Source organism: Strigops habroptila, chromosome 13 (assembly GCF_004027225.2).
Source record: "Strigops habroptila isolate Jane chromosome 13, bStrHab1.2.pri, whole genome shotgun sequence".
In the NCBI taxonomy this organism is placed as follows: Eukaryota; Metazoa; Chordata; class Aves; order Psittaciformes; family Psittacidae; genus Strigops; species Strigops habroptila.
Window position 1 is genome coordinate 16,332,682 of NC_044289.2, and position 16,538 is coordinate 16,349,219.

The window sequence follows — 16,538 nt, forward strand, 5'->3', positions numbered from 1 at the left end:
AGTCCAGTAACTAAGGTAAAATACAAAACTACTACTGCTACCACCAATAATAATAATGATAAGGGAAATAACAAGAGGAGAGAATACAATTGCTCACCACCCGCCGACCGATACCCAGCCTGACCCAAGCACTGATCTGGGCCTTCTGGGTAACCCCCAGTTTATATAGTGGGCATGATGTGCTGTGGTATGGAATACCCCTTTGGTGAGTTTGGGTCAGGTGTCCTGTCTCTGCTTCCTCCCGGCTTCCCTCCTCACTGGCAGAGCATGAGATGGAAAAGTCCTTGATCAGGGTAAACATTACTTACTGACAACTAAAAACATAGGTGTGTTATCAGCACTGTTCTCAGACTAAAGTTGAAAACACAGCACTGCACCAGCTACGAAGGAGGAGAAAAGTAACTTACAACTGAACCTAGGACAATTAGGAATAGTGATCTCTGATGCTTGATCATTACAGGTGGAGCTGTGGTGGTTCTAGTCAAAAAAGCAAGCCAGGCTCCACAAGCCTATCATTAACTACAGGCAATAATGTAATCGAGCCTGCATTCTGGTTGTTGGCTTCGCTTCTTTATAGCTGCTTCCGTTTCAGTGAGGAGGGAGCTGTCTGCCTGCCCCCTCCTCCCTGTTGGAGATAATCCTTTCTTCTGAGAGTAGTCTCCTGGAACTGTTTTAGTTTCTTGAAGCCATTGTTTCAGAAATAGGCTCTTACCCATAGAAATCCTTTTCAGCCAGATTAATTAATTGAGACCACAGAAGTACACTGTGTGTTCCAGGCTTTCCCCTAAAGACAGTTTGACTTTCTTGAACCAGAAGTCTGCTAGAAAGATGTAATGCATCCCAGCTCGCAATTGCTCTAGCTATCCTATAAACAGAGGAAACGTTGGGGGGGGGGATAAATCCTTTATTGCATGGTCTGCTGAAGATGTTTTCACACAGGATCTTCAACCAGGTATTAACAGACAGCCCAAAGCTATTCCAGAACTTAAAGAAAAACTATTCAATTTTATTGAAGTTGTCTCCTCACAGTACAAAGATAGCACATGTCTGAAATTACCCATTTGGTAACAGCCCACAGTTCTTACTTTCTCTTGTATCTGAAAAAGAAGGTATTTGAAATGACATTCCATCAGCCCAACTCTGAATGATAGAAAATGCTCAGTGCTGTTCCTTATCTAGGCAATGCTCTCCCACATTAAGAGCACATTACCTAGGCTTTTAAGGCAGTATCCCTATTGCCCCCAGCATCAGACCTGCCATAGGACTGCAGAACCAACTAACCTTTTAGCAAGGATGTTTAAACAATCACAAGAAGAGGAAAGAGAAAGCAGGGGGAAAAAAAAAATAATCTTGAATAAGCAAGTAAAAGGAGCTATACCTGGACTTGGATTTGAAGTTTCCTCCTTTCCTATGCTGGGCCATACCCAAGCGTTTTCGATCTTCGTATGACAGGCTTTTTAAGAGAGGAGTGAGAGGGAGGTAAGAAAAAAACCACTAAAGTACATCAATAGCACAGGTACTTATTGTGACACTCCCTTCTCTGCTCTTGCCCACCTTTTCCCCCAATATCACTCAAAGTATCCCTGAGAAAGTCCAGAGATGCAAAGAAAAAAATTCCCACCTACTAAAGTGTGGACCATGTACTACTGTAAGCCATTACCCAGCTCGGTACTGCTGCAGCGCCCTCCTGCTCGTGTTGGTGAGCTCTTCATCAAACACAGACACTTTTTTCTTCCGCTTGGGGCCTAACAGAGAGACAATAGTCAGAACATTGGTGGTAGAGAGAAGGATACAGCATCACCTTGTTTACTAGAGCCCCAGTAGCCTTGATCACACAGTTAGCCTAACCCTCAGGAAAAGCAACGACTCCTCTGCAAACATGAACCCTGGTCAGCACCAGTGGCCATTCTTTCAAGGATAAGTGCCTCCCTCTATACAAATTAGTTTAGTTTACCTGTTTGTAGCAAAGTAAGTGACATAAAGTAAGTCAGGTGTAAATTAAAAATCTCCACCTGCTAGTCCTGGTGCTGGTTCCTCTTCTGGCAAGACTCTGGCTCGCTTTGCTCGGCGATTCCTTTTCGCCAGCCGCTCAGCATACATTTGAGATTTCAAGATTTCAAACTGTGACCTCTCCTCTGGCTGAAAGGTGTTAAAATGCAAGTTTACAGTGACGTGAGGTTTTGTCAAGGAAAACCAGGATAGTCCATCCACGTTCTTGCTTGTCCATAAATATACTCACTGTCATTTGGACTTTTTTCTGTCTGTCCTGCATAAATTTTTTCCTTTTCTTTTTGCCTCGTAATGCTAGGTCAAACTCTTGCAGGGCTTTAGCCACTGGAGAGGTAAAGAAAAACAGAATAAAGAACCTCTGAAAGTACAAAGCAGAGTCCAGTTGTAGCTATGGAATTTAAAATGGCAGGAGTGTCAGTGACTCACTTTTCTCTTTCTTCCTCTCCTCATGGGTCTGAAACCAACTCCGCTCCAAACCCTCACTCATAGTCTCTTGCTTTCCTGTCTCCAGCTGCTTCTTTGCCCTATTGATCTGAGATAATTCAGGTAAGAAGTGAGCTCACGGTAGCTAAAAAGATCTCTCTTTCCTTTCTAAAGTAGGCAGGTTAAGTACACTAGGGTAACCTCCTTATCCACATCTACTCCATATCCCTAAAAAAGTAAGGTAAAAAAGAAGTAATTCCTAAAACAAAGCTTACCTGGGCCTCTGACTGCTGCATTTCACGTTCCTCACGCTCCAAGCACAGAACTGCATAAACATCTTTCTCTAGATTCTCAATCTTCTCTCGAAATTTTAGTATGACATCTGAGAACGATACAGCATGAACATTAAAAGCAGCTCATGTAAGTCCATCACGTTTTTCAGTACGTCTTTCAGTGTCCCTCTGTACCACAATATTCCCTATGTACTGCTCTCCTGCTTTTTACCTCAGTGAGGTGCGTACCTTGGGGGAGAATTCTGGCTTTCACTGCTGTTTTGGCAGTCTTCACAATATCCTTCAGCATCTTGCGCTCTTCCTCACCCACAAGCGAAACTGAACGACCAGCCCTGCCTGCTCTTGCTGTCCGACCCACTCGATGAACATAGTGTTTAATGGTGTTGGGCATAGTAAAATTGATTACCTATTACAGAAAAACTGTTAGTAGAGAAACAACATTAAAGGAGTCATTAAAGAGCTGAACACTGCAAATACTCACTGTTTTAACACCTTCAATATCAAGTCCACGTGCAGCCACATCTGTAGCTACCAGAATATCAATCTGCTCATCCTTAAAGCGCCTGAGCAGAGATAGCAAATGCATTAGCAGTTAATACAGCAATCCACTTCTGCACCAAGTATTCCACCTCCTAACTTCTTTTTTGCCCATGATTGCCAACTAAGCCTGCTAATACCTGAGTGCTTCCAGCCGCTGTGCCTGAGAGAGGTTCCCATGAAGCTCGCCAACCCGCAGACCCATCAGCCCCAGCAGGATGTGCATACGGTGAGCTTGCTTCTTGGTCTGGGTGAAAAGCATCACATGATCTGGGAAGGTTCGTGTCAGGAGAGCTGAAAGAAAGTCCTCTCAGGAGCCTGCTTCATAGTCATCTGCTGATTCCAGCTTTTGTTTGCTCATCACTAACCTGATACGATGGCCTCACGATCCCCCTCTCGGTTGGGTCTGATCCGGATAAATTCCTGCCGCAGGAAAGGGGCAACATCTGTGTTGCTGTTCACAAAAATTCGAATGGGATTTTTCAGGGAAACAGAAGCCAAATCTTTCACCTACCAAAACAGGTTAAGAAAAAAAAGTTCACATAATCTCTGGTAAAAGATTAGACAAACCTGTATTCAACTTTCTGGCGCCATAAGCTGCTCAGCAGCCTATCTTACCTCCTCTGTCATTGTGGCAGAGAAAAGCATTGTCTGACGGTAGGTGGAGCACAACCTGATTATTTCCTTCATCTGTTCCTCAAAGTATTCATCCAACATCCTACACAGGAGAAAAACAGCAAGGTAAGGCAGCTTCATTTGATTCTAGAGAAGAAACATTACTTAAGGCAGGGCAACAAAGACTGCCCTATAGACTGAGAAACGGAAAGCAGAAAACTACCGTATCATTTTTCACTGCTGACCTGCTTAGCCTACCTGTCTGCTTCATCCAAAATCAACACCTCAACACTGCTCAGATGGAAAGAAGGGCAGTTGTGGAGATGATCTATCAGTCGCCCAGGAGTGGCGATAAGAATGTCTGGCCCAGAGCGGAGAGCTGCTTCCTGAGTCTTCACATCTAGGCCACCTGAAAGAGAGCGAACATGGACAACTGACTACCTGAGCAGGATGCACAGATGCAAATGCCTGAGGAATGGGAAACAACTCAGATTAAAACCACATTCACAGTAAGAAGTGACTCCACCTTTTCTTTCTCAGAAACCAACAAGTAAAAAGTGTGGCACAGTATTAGAAATAAGATTTTAAACCACAGTACACCCACTAGAAGCGTACCTGCAACAACCGTACAGTCTCCAGTTTTATAACAGTGCAGCAGTTTACAGTGAGCTGTACAGTTCACCTGAGCAACTTAACACTCACCTACAGCAAGGCAAGTTGTGACACTGCTGAACTGTGCCAGCTGTTTTGTGACAGAGTGCACCTGAATACCCAGTTCTCGTGTTGGCACAAGAACCAAAATCCTCGTTATTGGAGCCTGGCGAGGCTTATAAATCAGACGCTCCAGGACAGGCAAGATGAAGGCAGCTGTTTTACCTAGAGACGAAGAATGAAAATTACCAATTATTGTGAACAGCCAGCTCTCAATGTTTCCTGTGCCCTGATCAACCCCCTACCTGTCCCAGTGGCAGCACAGGCACAAATATCCTTCCCCAGAAGACCCACTGGAATACAAGCCTTCTGAATTGGAGTTGGTTGCTTGAAGCCAAGAGCTGTGATTGCCTACAAAGGACACAGAGCAATTAAATTCTGTCTCTAGTGTAGTCACACCTGGAATACTGTGCCCAGTGCTGGGCCCATCAGTACAAGAGACATTGACATACTGGAGAGAGTCCAGCAAAAGGAAAAAAACATTATGAAGGGACTGAAGCACCTCACGTATGAGGAAAGGCTGTGAGAGCCAGGACTGTACAGCCTGGAGAAGACATGGGGAGAATCTTATCCATGTATAGAAACACCTGAAGGGTGGGTGAAAAGAGGACAAAGCCAGGCTCTTTTCAGTGGTGCCCAGTGGCTGGACCAGAGGCAATGGGCACAAACTGAAGATGCTCTTTCACTGTGAGGGTGACTGAGCGCTGGCACAGGTTGTCCGGACAGGTTGCAGTCTCCATCCTTAGAGATAGTCAAAAGCTATCATCTGGACACAGTCCTGGACAACCAGCTCTACATGGCCCTGCTTGAGCAGAGGGTTGGGACAAGTTGACCTCCAGAGGTCCCTTCCAACCTCAGCCATTCTGTGATTTGGTGACAAGTCTCACTCAAGACAGCATCAACAAACTGAAATCAAAGAATGGTTTCCATTGTTTAGGAATAATAGCTCCTAAAGGACTATCACACTAGCCCCCACATAATTTCCTTTTCAGAAAAATTATGAGAAAGAGAAGAGGAAATTTGACAATTCTGATTGGTGTACAACATTCTTCAGAGTAACATGTAATAACTAAACTAGGTAAATACCTTTAGCAAAGGTCGTGAAAGATTCATGTCCTGGAATGACAAGTTATCATCATATTGAGATGCATCTTCAAAAAAGCTCCCTGCTTCCTAGAAACAACACCACCACAACACGTTACCAACAGGCTCTGGGCTGGTTTTTTGAGTTCACTTTGTTAACCAAAGTCATATTCCTCCAGAAGAAACGCTGGAGAATGACCTAGTGTCACTTTGTCTAACACTTACTATTTCTCCCTTCTTTGATCTCCTCCGTTCCTTCACTTTGACTGTATCTGCAGAGAAAGAGAAACATGATAGGAATTAACAAGCACAGCTAAACACATAACAAGATATGGCAGTGACCTTAATCTCATACTTCTTGCTCTGAATGAGTTACTGAGGGAGAAGCCTCAGAAAAAAGTACAAGCAGGCAATGGAGTAAAATGCTCGAACAAAATCAGAAGCAGTATCACAGAAGGAAGACAACAAAAATGAAGTTCTTGCCCACTCCCAGCAAGGTTTCACTACAGACTTTTCTCTAGAGAGCCAGGAGTCTGCCAGATTCTTGCTCCTCAACCATCTCTCTATGTACTGCTAATACCTGCTTTTGTGAAGATAGCTTCATCACCCAATGAACACTGAGGCTCCACATCATCTTCTTCATCCCTACTGAAATCCTCACACTCCTTTTTTGTTTGATTATCCTCAGTCTCCACATCTTCATCTCTCACTTTTCCTTGTTCAGCCCCTCTTTCCTAGAAAGAGATTAAAAAAAAGGTTTTAAAAATAAAGGATAAAAAAGAAACATCAGTCCTTTGTGAGCTTTGGTTTGTTGCTATTATCAGTCCATTCACAGATCCATGGTTTTGCATAACTTTAGGCATTAGCAATTCTGCATTCCCATCAGGTGTGGCTGCAAAACCAGCCAAGGTCATGAGCTCAGGATACTGTCAAAGCCTGTGCCCCTGGAGGGAACACAGTAGGAGGCCAAACCCATGCCAGTCTTTCCAGTAATGATAGAGAAAGGCTCTAACCTGGAACTTCCTTCTCTGTCTCACTTTCTCAATCTTCTCATCCAGTGTCGTAGCTGCTCTCTAGGCAGAAAATCACAAAAGAGGAGCTGTGATAGGAGCCCGGGAAAGAGCGGATCACTGTGCTCTGACACTGTGGCCCCAGCCCTCACCTTGCCGCGGAGCTGGCGCAGCGCCGCCGCCCAGGCGCCTTCCTCGCCGGCCTCCGCCTCGCCGAAGACGAAAGCGGCACTGAAGTCCCTGCCTGTGGGACCGCGCCGCCTGGGGCCCGGCGCCTGGAGCAGATCCTGTGACACCACCAGTAAGCAACGACGGCAGGACAGTCAAACCGGACCGCGCCGACCCCGGCCCCGCCCCAGCGCGATCCAACCCGACCCGACCCAATGCAACGTGGGCCGGCCCGACCCGATCCAATTCGACCCGGGCCCTGCATCGGCCCGGCCCGGCCCGGCCCACCCTCGACCCAGGCAAGAGATTCTCCCCGGCCCCACCTCCTCATCCTCGGAGTCCCCAGACTCGGGATCCTGGGGCCCCACGTCCCCCTCTACGATGGTTCCCACCAGGCCCAGGCTCTGCAGCATGGCCTCAACCGGCAGCTGCACCGCTGAAACTCCCTGCACCCCGTGATCTGGCGACCGCGCATGCGCAAGGACGGCCGGACCCACATTTGTGGGTAGGGCAGTGGCTGCCCCGCCCCGCTGGGCGGGACAGAAGCTGGGAGCCGCGGGGCGGGGTTGCGTGACGGCTGCGGAGCGCCAGCGGCTCCTCCCGCGCGGCCCGCGGCTCCGCCCGCCGGTGGCGGCCGGTAGTGGCCGGTAGTGGGGCTGGGCGTCAGGCGCCGCCCGCCGGGAGTAGACGGGGCGAGGAGGGGTGGGGCGGGCCCTTCAGCACGGCAGAGCGGGACGTCCGTGTGTTCGGGTGCCGTCGTTCTGCAGAGCTGTAGCGGCCGTGGAGGAGCCGCCGGGTCGAGCGATGGAAGTTGCCGGGTAAGAGCCTTTCTCCCGGCAACCCGGAGCTGGAGGGAGAGGTGAGGGTCGTCTAGTGGCTGACTGCAGGGCGGAAGGCTTAGGGGATGGCGCTGGTACAGAGCGGGGTCCGGTCTTTCCCTGCTTGTATACAGTGAAATTTCCTCACAAGCCCCAATTCCGGCATTTCCTTATCTGCCCCTGGAGGCTGGCTGGGGTCGTGAGGTGATTATGCACTGTAGGAATCTCTGCTAACAAACAGCTTCTCAAAATACTCTGTTGAGAGCGTGACAAGGGATCTGTGGGCCATGCTTCCCACTGCTCTGAGAGGCTGTACTTTGTCCAGAAGGTCTATGTTTTAACTGTGCTATATCAGTCAGTCAAAGCCACCTTTGTCATTATATTTCAGTGATGGCTAGCTCCCAAGGAAATCCTGTCCTGTGCAGGAAACTTTTGCCTTCGATCTGTCTTCATTCTGCTTTCTGTGGAAAAGGGTTTAGTTTTTTAGTGTCTTCATGGATTAAATACCTTAAGTGAACTCTAGGCATGCTGGTTTTTTTAGCAGTTGGAAAAGGGGTACAAAGGAAACACTAATTTAAAAGTCTGGGTGCAAATATAGTGGTAGTTTTCTAGCTTGATGCCAGATGTCCAAAATATGATGACTATCAGGCCAAAATGCTCATGCATTTGTGTTGGGAGGCAGGTTAATGTGCTTGCTTTATAATTAAGGAGTGTCTTTTTTTTTTTTTTCTTTTTAAGGACATGCAGGTTGCTGGGACACTGGTACTGGCTTTGTACAAAGAGGCAGAAACAGAACAAATAATGTGTCAGGCCAGGCAGCTAAGTTAGGGGGAAGTGCCCAAGCCAGTAATTATACTGTTCTACCTGGGCAAAGAGAGGAGAGATTTGGTGATCAGATTTGGAAGGTTCCTCAATCCAGCAAGAATAAACCAAGAAACCAAGGTAGACAGACCAACAGTAGAGCTGCAGGACACTGGAATGAACAGGAGAATGAGAGAAGGAGACTAAGATATCAAGGTGGACAAGCCCATGAGAGGACCCTGGAATGAGCAAGGAAATGAAAGTAGGGGAAGGTGGTATCAAGGTGGACAAGCCCAGGAAGAAGTTAGAAGGCTGAGAAATGGGCAGGAAAATTAAGGTAGGGAAGGGAGGATGCAGCCTTGGGAGAATCCTCATTTTCACCAGAACCCTATCCCAGGTAGTGCCCAGCTCAGTGAGCAGCCTCAGCAAATCAGAAGGATTGGCTGTAAATTCCTGGAAAGTCTCCTCCGGAAAGACCCTTCACAAGTTGTCATCACACTTGCTTCCAGGTCGGGTTTGAAGGAACTTCTTTCCCAAACCGCTATGAAACCAAATTTCCTTCAGCTCATTTGCCAGGTGCTTCAAAAAGCATGCAGCTCACAGATGGATAGACAGAATGTCCAACAGCTTCTAGGAGTGGTGAAGGAGTCCCGCTTTCTCAAGATTTGTCTGCCACAGTATGTGTCTGACATGATAACTGAAGCAATCCCTGCTGTACGTCATTAGTACCTGCCTTGGCATATTAGCAACTTCCTTTCACTTCTTCAGGACCTGATCAGTATTTTCCCAGCCAGCTCTGTGCAAAAAATCTCCATTCTCTTGACAGTCTTGCCAGCATCCATAAATGCCCTGAGTGCTTCTGGTGTGGACATCACAGGAGAAACAGAGAAGAATCTAAATAAAGTCCAGATGCTTGTGCAGCATCTATAAAAAAAAGACATGAAGGCATGCTGAGGGCTGATATCTATACTCTTATGCAGCTACGGACTGACACTCAAGAAGAAACATATCATACAATAACCATTTATCGAATATACAATGAGGTGCCCCATGATGAGAAACCCTTTCTCTGTCCCAGTATTGTTTCGGAAAGATATGAGAGCACCAGCATTTATCTTGACACCCATTTCCAGCTTTTGAGAGAAGACTTTGTAAGGCCTTTAAGGGAAGGTGTCTTGGAGCTTTTACAGAGCTTTGACAAAGGTTTGAGAAAGAAAAAATTTGATGATATTAGGATCTACTTTGACACACGGATTGTTACCCCTGCCTGTTCCCCAACTGGAACTGTTTACAAGGCCCAATTTGACACCAAACCATTGAAGTTTGTACGATGGCAGAATTCCAGATGGTTGCTGTATAGTTTATCCCTTTCATTCCCAGGAATATACGCATTTCAGAAACACGGGATGGTGCATGTTGGGGGCAGAAGTAGCAGTGAGGTCCTGAAGCAATTCACCTTGAGGGAGCTGAGGAACAAATGTGAATTTCCATACAACTTGCCAATGCATGTCTGTAGAGCTTATGTGAATGTAAATGCAGATGTCACTGGAGATGATGGGACTGGGTTGCCTGTGCACTGGAGGAGCTAACTAAGCTTCCTCACATCTGTTCTTTGACCTTGTCTTACACTGAAGTCAGCCTCTTAATTCTTCTATCCTTGTTCACTTTTTCAGTTTCTTGTCCTGCTGTTTCTGAACTTTGTTTTTCTGAGCATGATGATGCCTTCTTTCTCTTTGTCATGGGTAGATAACCAGTGAGATGAAACAGGTTGAGCAGGAGCTCCATGAGGGAGCGAAGCATTTAGAATGCACAACATACTGAGTTCTGCATGAGCGCCACTTGGAAGCATGCATCGTACCGCAGCACTGGGACAGTCTGATGAGTGGTCTGGTAAGAGAGGTCCCTTTCTTCTGAGTCCCAGTGTATACTTAGTACCCTGTAACTTTCTGCTAATGAGTCCACAAAGCACACTTTTTTTTAGCATTGCTTGGCTACTAGAAAAGGGAGGGATGTGCCAGTTACAGTAGCCTGGCCTGAACTGGATGGGACAGGCAGGGGCTTTAAATTTTGCTCCTTTAAACTGCAGAGATTCTAAGTAATCTTTATAACCATAAACATACAAGTGCCCAAATGAAAGCCTTTTAAACTGAAGGGGAGGAAGAATGCTCCTTCTGAAGATCTGAGGCTGCTCAGACTTTCTAGCTCTGGAGGTCTCTCAGGGACTGTCCTAGTTGCCTGCTGCTGCAAGGTGCTGTTTTGGCATTATCCCAAGACTCTGAAGTGCAATAGGCCTGGCTGATTTGACTTTCCTTCTATTAGGGTGGCGAGGAGATTTACTACAATGCTTCACAACAGTCTGATTCTGGAGTGGCTGGGCCTTGGTGGAACTGTCTTCACCCAGAATGCTGTAGAGAATGTAGGGGCTGAGAATCCAGGTAAAAAAACCCTCAAAAAACCAAACAAAGCCATCACCGCATCAAGAAAAAAACCCCACACCATGAAAATCCCTCATCCTCTATAGCTGTGTTTGCCTAAGCAGTGCATGTGTGCCAGAAACATCACTGCTACACAACAGACACTGAAAGATGCACGAGGTTGTGAAGTAGCGGAAAGAAGATTAACCTTAATTTCCACATAGTGATCTGACTGCTGTACTGTGGTTCTGTTAGAGCAGCTGTAGCTTACTACATGTGATTGGTGACTCTCACAGGTGGTCAGCAGGAGAGAGAGGAGGAGTGGGAAGGTGAAGCAGAAGACGACCTTTGGAGATCCTGGAGGAGGCTGACCTGATTCAAGCTGACAGAGTGATTGAGGGTGAAGAGGCAGCAAAGCCTCAAGGAAGAAAGGAGGAAGAGCACAGAGCTGTTCATGAACTAGCCAACGTGCTGTTGGCTGTGAAGCTGGAGGACCAGGACGAAGGAACAGCCCAACCACAACAGAAGAATATGCAGTGGGAGGTAACTGCATGCACTAGCATGCTCTGGCTCTGCTTGACTGTGTAAAGAATAATATGAGGCTGCTAATACAGAATTTTTGTGCTGTAACTGTTTATTGGAGAGGTTTTCGGGGTTTTTTTCTGCAGATAACTGCCACCCAGAGGAAGAAAATTAAACAGAAGATGAAGGTTGAGCTCCATAAACTGTGTGCAATGACAGAGTTAGAGGCCAAGGCCATTCAGGATCTGTGGCAACTTGACCTGAGCTCCTGCCAGAGGCTTTACAGGTGACAGAGCCATTTTGCAGGGTCTGTCAGGCAGATGTTTCCTAGGACTGTTCCAGTTTGCAAACTTTTTCTGTCAAGCCACAGTGTTTCTGTCCATATATCTGTTCAGCTTCTTATTTGAACATGCTTGTTCTTACCTTTCCTGTATTGCAGGAAAGTGCTGACAGTGCTGTCATCTCCACTGTGTGTCTTCAAGATTAAGTACCCATGATAATATTATCTTGCCCAAAAGACATGGAGGAAGTTTTGAAATTAATCCACTTAGAGCTTCTGGATCACCATCCTGTTCCCCTTGCTCTGTGTGATAATGGCACTTTCTTCTCAGGCTTTGGCTGCAGACCTATCAGGGGTTTATTCGATGGAGGATTCTGCAGCATGAGCAGCAATATCAAGCAGCCACAGAAAGGCTGACAGAACTGAGGCTGCAGGAAGATCTCTGCATTCTCAAGCAAGGCCCAAGTTGTGGGGATGACAACTCCAGGTGCACAGCAGTTGGGAAGCAAAGCAGTATTGTGCTCTATCTGATAATGGTTAAAAGACGTTGTTACTGAGAGATTAGTATCATGTGCTGCTTGACAGCCTGGGTCAGGCTCTGTATTAGTCTGCAGCCTTCTTAAATGTGGCTACTGTGCGAGTTGTCAGTTAACTGCACAGTTTCTGTGCACTCTTACACTCCGTCCATCTCAAGTTGTGACTGTATCTAACTTTGATATTTAGTACTGCTGCAGGAATCCAGTCTCTGGCCTTTCTATGGGAGATCAGTGACCAAAAAAATAGATGAGTAAAAAATCTTACTAATACACAGGAAAATTTCTAAAACTTGGACTTCCTATCCTTTGTCGTTCAGCTGCGGCCTAGTGCAAATGTGTATGACCTGGCCCAGATCTTCAATCTGGAAGTCTCTCTCTTTGAGCGGCTGGTGAAAGTCAATTTCCCCTTTGTCTGTCTGAAATACCAAGTGAGGAAGAGCTGTAAAAAAACTCCATTGCATTTGCATTTAGGTTGTTTTAAATTTGTAGTACACTTAAGTTTCTTTTCTCTTATGCTGCTCTGAGAGTAGAAATATAATGTGCTAGTTAATTCCCAACAGGAATGGTAAGGGCTGCCAAGCTGCCACAGTGTTCCAGTATTTTTCCAATTATTCAGTGATGCACTGTGGTTCCCACATGTTTTAGTGCAATAAACATGGTTTATTGTGGCATCTGAAACTTCCAGAACTCTGGAAACTTGACAGCACAAGCCTTCTCAGTCTGCTTCCTGCTCAGTTGCTATAATCATTTATCTTGGTGCTTGGAGAAGTTAATTCTACCTGTTATTAAAATTGAGCTAGAGGAGCTCACGTAGTGGCTAGGGTGAGGTGCTGGCTTTTTTATCTAGAACACTGTTACTAGAATTGCGCTGAAACCAGCATTTTTATTACAACAACCTTGCCAAATTATTTTCTTGAAGATACTCTGCTACTACTCCCCCTCTAATTGCTGGTGGTGCCAGTGATGGGGTAGGGGACTATGCAAACTGGGAGATGCTTGACTCTTGTTCTTGACTCTTACTGGAAAGTCATCCTTGTCTTGTATTCAGCCTAGAGGCTGTACACCAGAACATCAGAATATTGTCAGGGAAATAGGTGCTCTTGTCAAGACTGCTAAAGCTGCTTTGTGTTTCAGCACCACATGCATCCTGAAATCGCCCAACTTCTCAGTCCTCATATATACCAGGAGCTGCAGAACCATCTCTCTGTCCTGAAGTGTGAGACCATAAAAGTGAGTTCTTGGCAATCCCCTGCTTTTGTTCCCTGTTACTGGCTAAAATGCGTTTCTGTAAAATATAGTCTTGAAGGATTTCAAATTCTTAGATTAAGTTCAGATACTGAAACTTATACCTGAATCAAAGAAATGCGTGATATAGAATTAGGCAAGTAATTTGTAGTTCTTCTAGCATTTGTGATGGTGGACACTGAAAATGAATCCATAGTGATGACTTTAAAAGAACAGTGAAAAACAGAAGGCGGACTGAAAGAATTGTAGGATATTGAAAGCTAGGAAGAAATCCTAAATGGGAGACTTACAGCATATTATGTGAATCTCCAGTGTAAGGTAAGTGACTTGATTACTGGAGCCCTCCTTCCTCAGGGTCTCTGTGCGTTTTACCGATACGCAACATGTCCAAACAAGATCTGTTCAGCTTAAAAGTATAAAGCAATCACTTATTGGCTAACATGCCAAATAAACAGCTAGAATTTAGCAAGTATAAGCATTAGTATGCTTGCCACACCATAAGATGCTTGAAGAGTCTTTCCTACAGTGAGGCAGGTATCAGTCAGAATATGTCAGCCTCTGCTTCTTCCTCAATTTTACTATCTTAACATTAACTCTCTGTTTTCTGATTGGTATTTCCCTACCCTAATTAGGTGTTCATATCTCTCCATGTTGGTGCTTTTCTTGCATCTTTAAGCTATAAACAATCATATCTGTATTTTTACCTTTAACTTGCATAGTCCTGTTCTACACACTTGCTAGCAGCTCTCTGTCACAACTTAACTACTTTCCCAGGAGTCTGAGTCAAGATTCTGCTGCTATGCTGTATCAGAGACAGGCCTGGGATCTCTTAAACACAAGCAGCTGAATACCCTGAGAGAAAGAATGGGAGGTAGTTACAGAAAGACGATTACAGTGGCTTTGCCTATGTAAATCTCTGTTCATGAAAAGCCAGTAATAATTAGTTAAAAGATGTTTGAGTGGATGAGGAAAGCATACTGAAAACTATAGCAGAATGTTGAAGCCAGACAAAAGAAAATTAATACTGAAGATGATTTATTTAATTACCAGAATAATCTCTCTGGGAAAGTGGCCAGTATTTTTTGGTATCTTGAAATCCAGAACAAATATTTTGTAGAAGATGCTTAAGTTAAACAAAAGAACAAAAAAACCCGACAAACACACGCACACACACACCCAAAAAAGGGGGAAAAACCTCAAAAACCCCCAAACCAAAACAAACAAAACCAAACCCCAACCAACAGCAAAATCCACACCCAGAATGCAATGTAGGAGACCGTAGATTTTTACTGCATTTCTTCTATGAGAAGCTGTTTTGGAGAATCTTCCATCTGGAAGATTCCATCTGGACTTAAAGCAAAGATATTATACCAGAAAGCATCAAAATTCAATCTTTTCCATCTAGTACAACAACCAATGTAGGCAACCACTGAATTCAATTGTACAGTAGTGGACACTGCACTATGGATATTGTGGAAAAAGAGGTATCTGTGTTTGATCTAAAAAACCTCTTCTTTCCTGAGAAAAACAGTCTCTGGGTTTTGGCACACAGCCCAAGAATTTCTTGTGGGTAGAAGAATTCCTGTTAATAGGCAGAAAATAAAGGTCCCCACTAATTCAAGGCAAATGGAATATTTGAACAGGTGAGTAGACAACTCTACATCCCTGGAGCTGGTAAGTGACTACTGGAGTCTTCAGTGTTCTTAGTTTTCCTGGTGGAAAAGCAATCCTTGTTTTTACTGGAGTAACAGAGAAGGCATGTTTTTTACTAGTAGTTTTAGGCAAGTGCTAAGCCCTGTGCACGGGTAACTTCCTATCTTTGGCCAAAACAAGACCTTTTTCACACCATAAACGTGAAATGGAACTATGATGCTTTGAGAAGTGTTACTAGCATTAATGTTCTCTTTTCCATAACCTGAAAAGGTACAGTAGAAGCTACTCTGATGTCTGAAAAGATAGGGAGTAAAATCATCCACAGGCATTGATTTCATATTAGGGTACTGAAATGTCACTAATAAGCTGAAATGTGATTAATAAGTTTAAATTCTTATCTGATGAATACACTATGGAAATCTAAGGGGAAGATACCTAAGTACAAAGTAACTGCATACTGCAGTCCTCTCCTTAAGATTCCTCCTTAGTGGTTAACCTGGGACATGGAAACAGGCTGCAGTGACAGAAACTAAAATTGTGTTTCTGACATTCCTTTCTCTTGTTTCAGCGGGTCTTATCTCACCTCTTCTTTGTGGAACATGACTTTCCTGAGCAAGAGATCCATGAAGGAAAAAGCCACCAGAATCCACATGAGGCCTGGTTTGCAGTGGACCTGTGCAAAATAGTTCTTGTGTCAGGATTATCTACCTTCTCAGATCGCCATTCTCACTTCTTATACTGGACAGCTTTTTTGTCTGCGTAAGCTCACGCCAGCCAAGATCTTTTCAGGTGTGAAGGTTCATGTAGTAGATAAGTATCAGGGGGAGGAGAATTATATTATTCCGCTGTCACTTGTGCAGAGCAACAAAGAAGAGAGAACTGGGTTCTTGCAGATCTCCAATTGGATATGTGTAGTATTATCCAGAGCTAAGAAAGGGCTGTATTGCATTGGAAGTATGAGAATGCTTGGGAAGGTTCCTCTCCGTAGCAAGATCTTTCATACCCTTTGGGAGAAAGGTCACATTGACCACTCATTGGTGCTTTACTGTCAAAACCATCCTGAAACTAAGACATTGGTATCTACTGCAGCAGACTTCAGCAAGGTACCAGAAGGAAGCTGTAGTTGTCCCTGTGAATTTAGGTTGAGTTGTGGACATGTTTGCACAAGGGCATGTCACCCATATGACATACAGCACAAAGAGTATCCGTGTCTGAAGCCTTGTCAATGGGTGCTTTGTGCAAATGGGCACTGCTGTTCACTGTCATGTTATGAGCCCTGTGGACCATGCATGGTGATAGTGGAGAAAACTATTTCTAAGTGTGACCACATGCAGATGGTGCCACACTTCACTCCAAACAGTGAGTTTCCTTGTCAAGAACCTTGCCAGGAAAAGTTGAACTGTGGGCACACTCGCAACA

The 16,538-nt window shown here is 45.0% G+C and overlaps 2 protein-coding genes across 3 annotated transcripts; one reads left to right on the forward strand and one right to left on the reverse strand.

The window, feature by feature from the left end:
- Nucleotides 1-887: 887 nt before the first annotated feature.
- DDX27 (DEAD-box helicase 27) lies at nt 888-7,324 on the reverse strand. 2 transcript variants are annotated; one of them, XM_030502650.1, is made up of 21 exons: nt 7,174-7,324; nt 6,835-6,969; nt 6,686-6,745; nt 6,253-6,406; nt 5,898-5,944; nt 5,676-5,762; nt 4,835-4,940; nt 4,581-4,754; nt 4,137-4,287; nt 3,882-3,981; nt 3,632-3,773; nt 3,404-3,557; nt 3,208-3,289; nt 2,955-3,132; nt 2,709-2,815; nt 2,437-2,542; nt 2,240-2,334; nt 2,013-2,139; nt 1,661-1,745; nt 1,379-1,453; nt 888-1,097 (listed from the first exon to the last, which is right to left on the reverse strand). In XM_030502650.1, the coding sequence occupies exons 1-21, from the start codon at nt 7,261-7,263 to the stop codon at nt 1,082-1,084; spliced, it is 2,271 nt and encodes a 756-aa protein (XP_030358510.1). In that variant the 5' UTR covers nt 7,264-7,324; the 3' UTR covers nt 888-1,081. The 2 variants fall into 2 exon arrangements, with proteins under 2 accessions (XP_030358510.1, XP_030358511.1); XM_030502651.1 differs by lacking the exon at nt 6,835-6,969 and having other exon boundaries at nt 986-1,097.
- A 131-nt stretch (nt 7,325-7,455) lies between these two features.
- ZNFX1 (zinc finger NFX1-type containing 1) lies at nt 7,456-14,624 on the forward strand. Its single transcript, XM_030502669.2, is given in 9 exon segments — nt 7,456-7,668; nt 8,407-10,359; nt 10,789-10,817; nt 10,819-10,904; nt 11,180-11,227; nt 11,230-11,426; nt 11,552-11,691; nt 12,017-12,143; nt 12,145-14,624. Coding segments are annotated over 8 exon segments (831 nt in total). The 5' UTR covers nt 7,456-7,668; nt 8,407-10,227; the 3' UTR covers nt 12,217-14,624.
- Nucleotides 14,625-16,538: the final 1,914 nt, after the last annotated feature.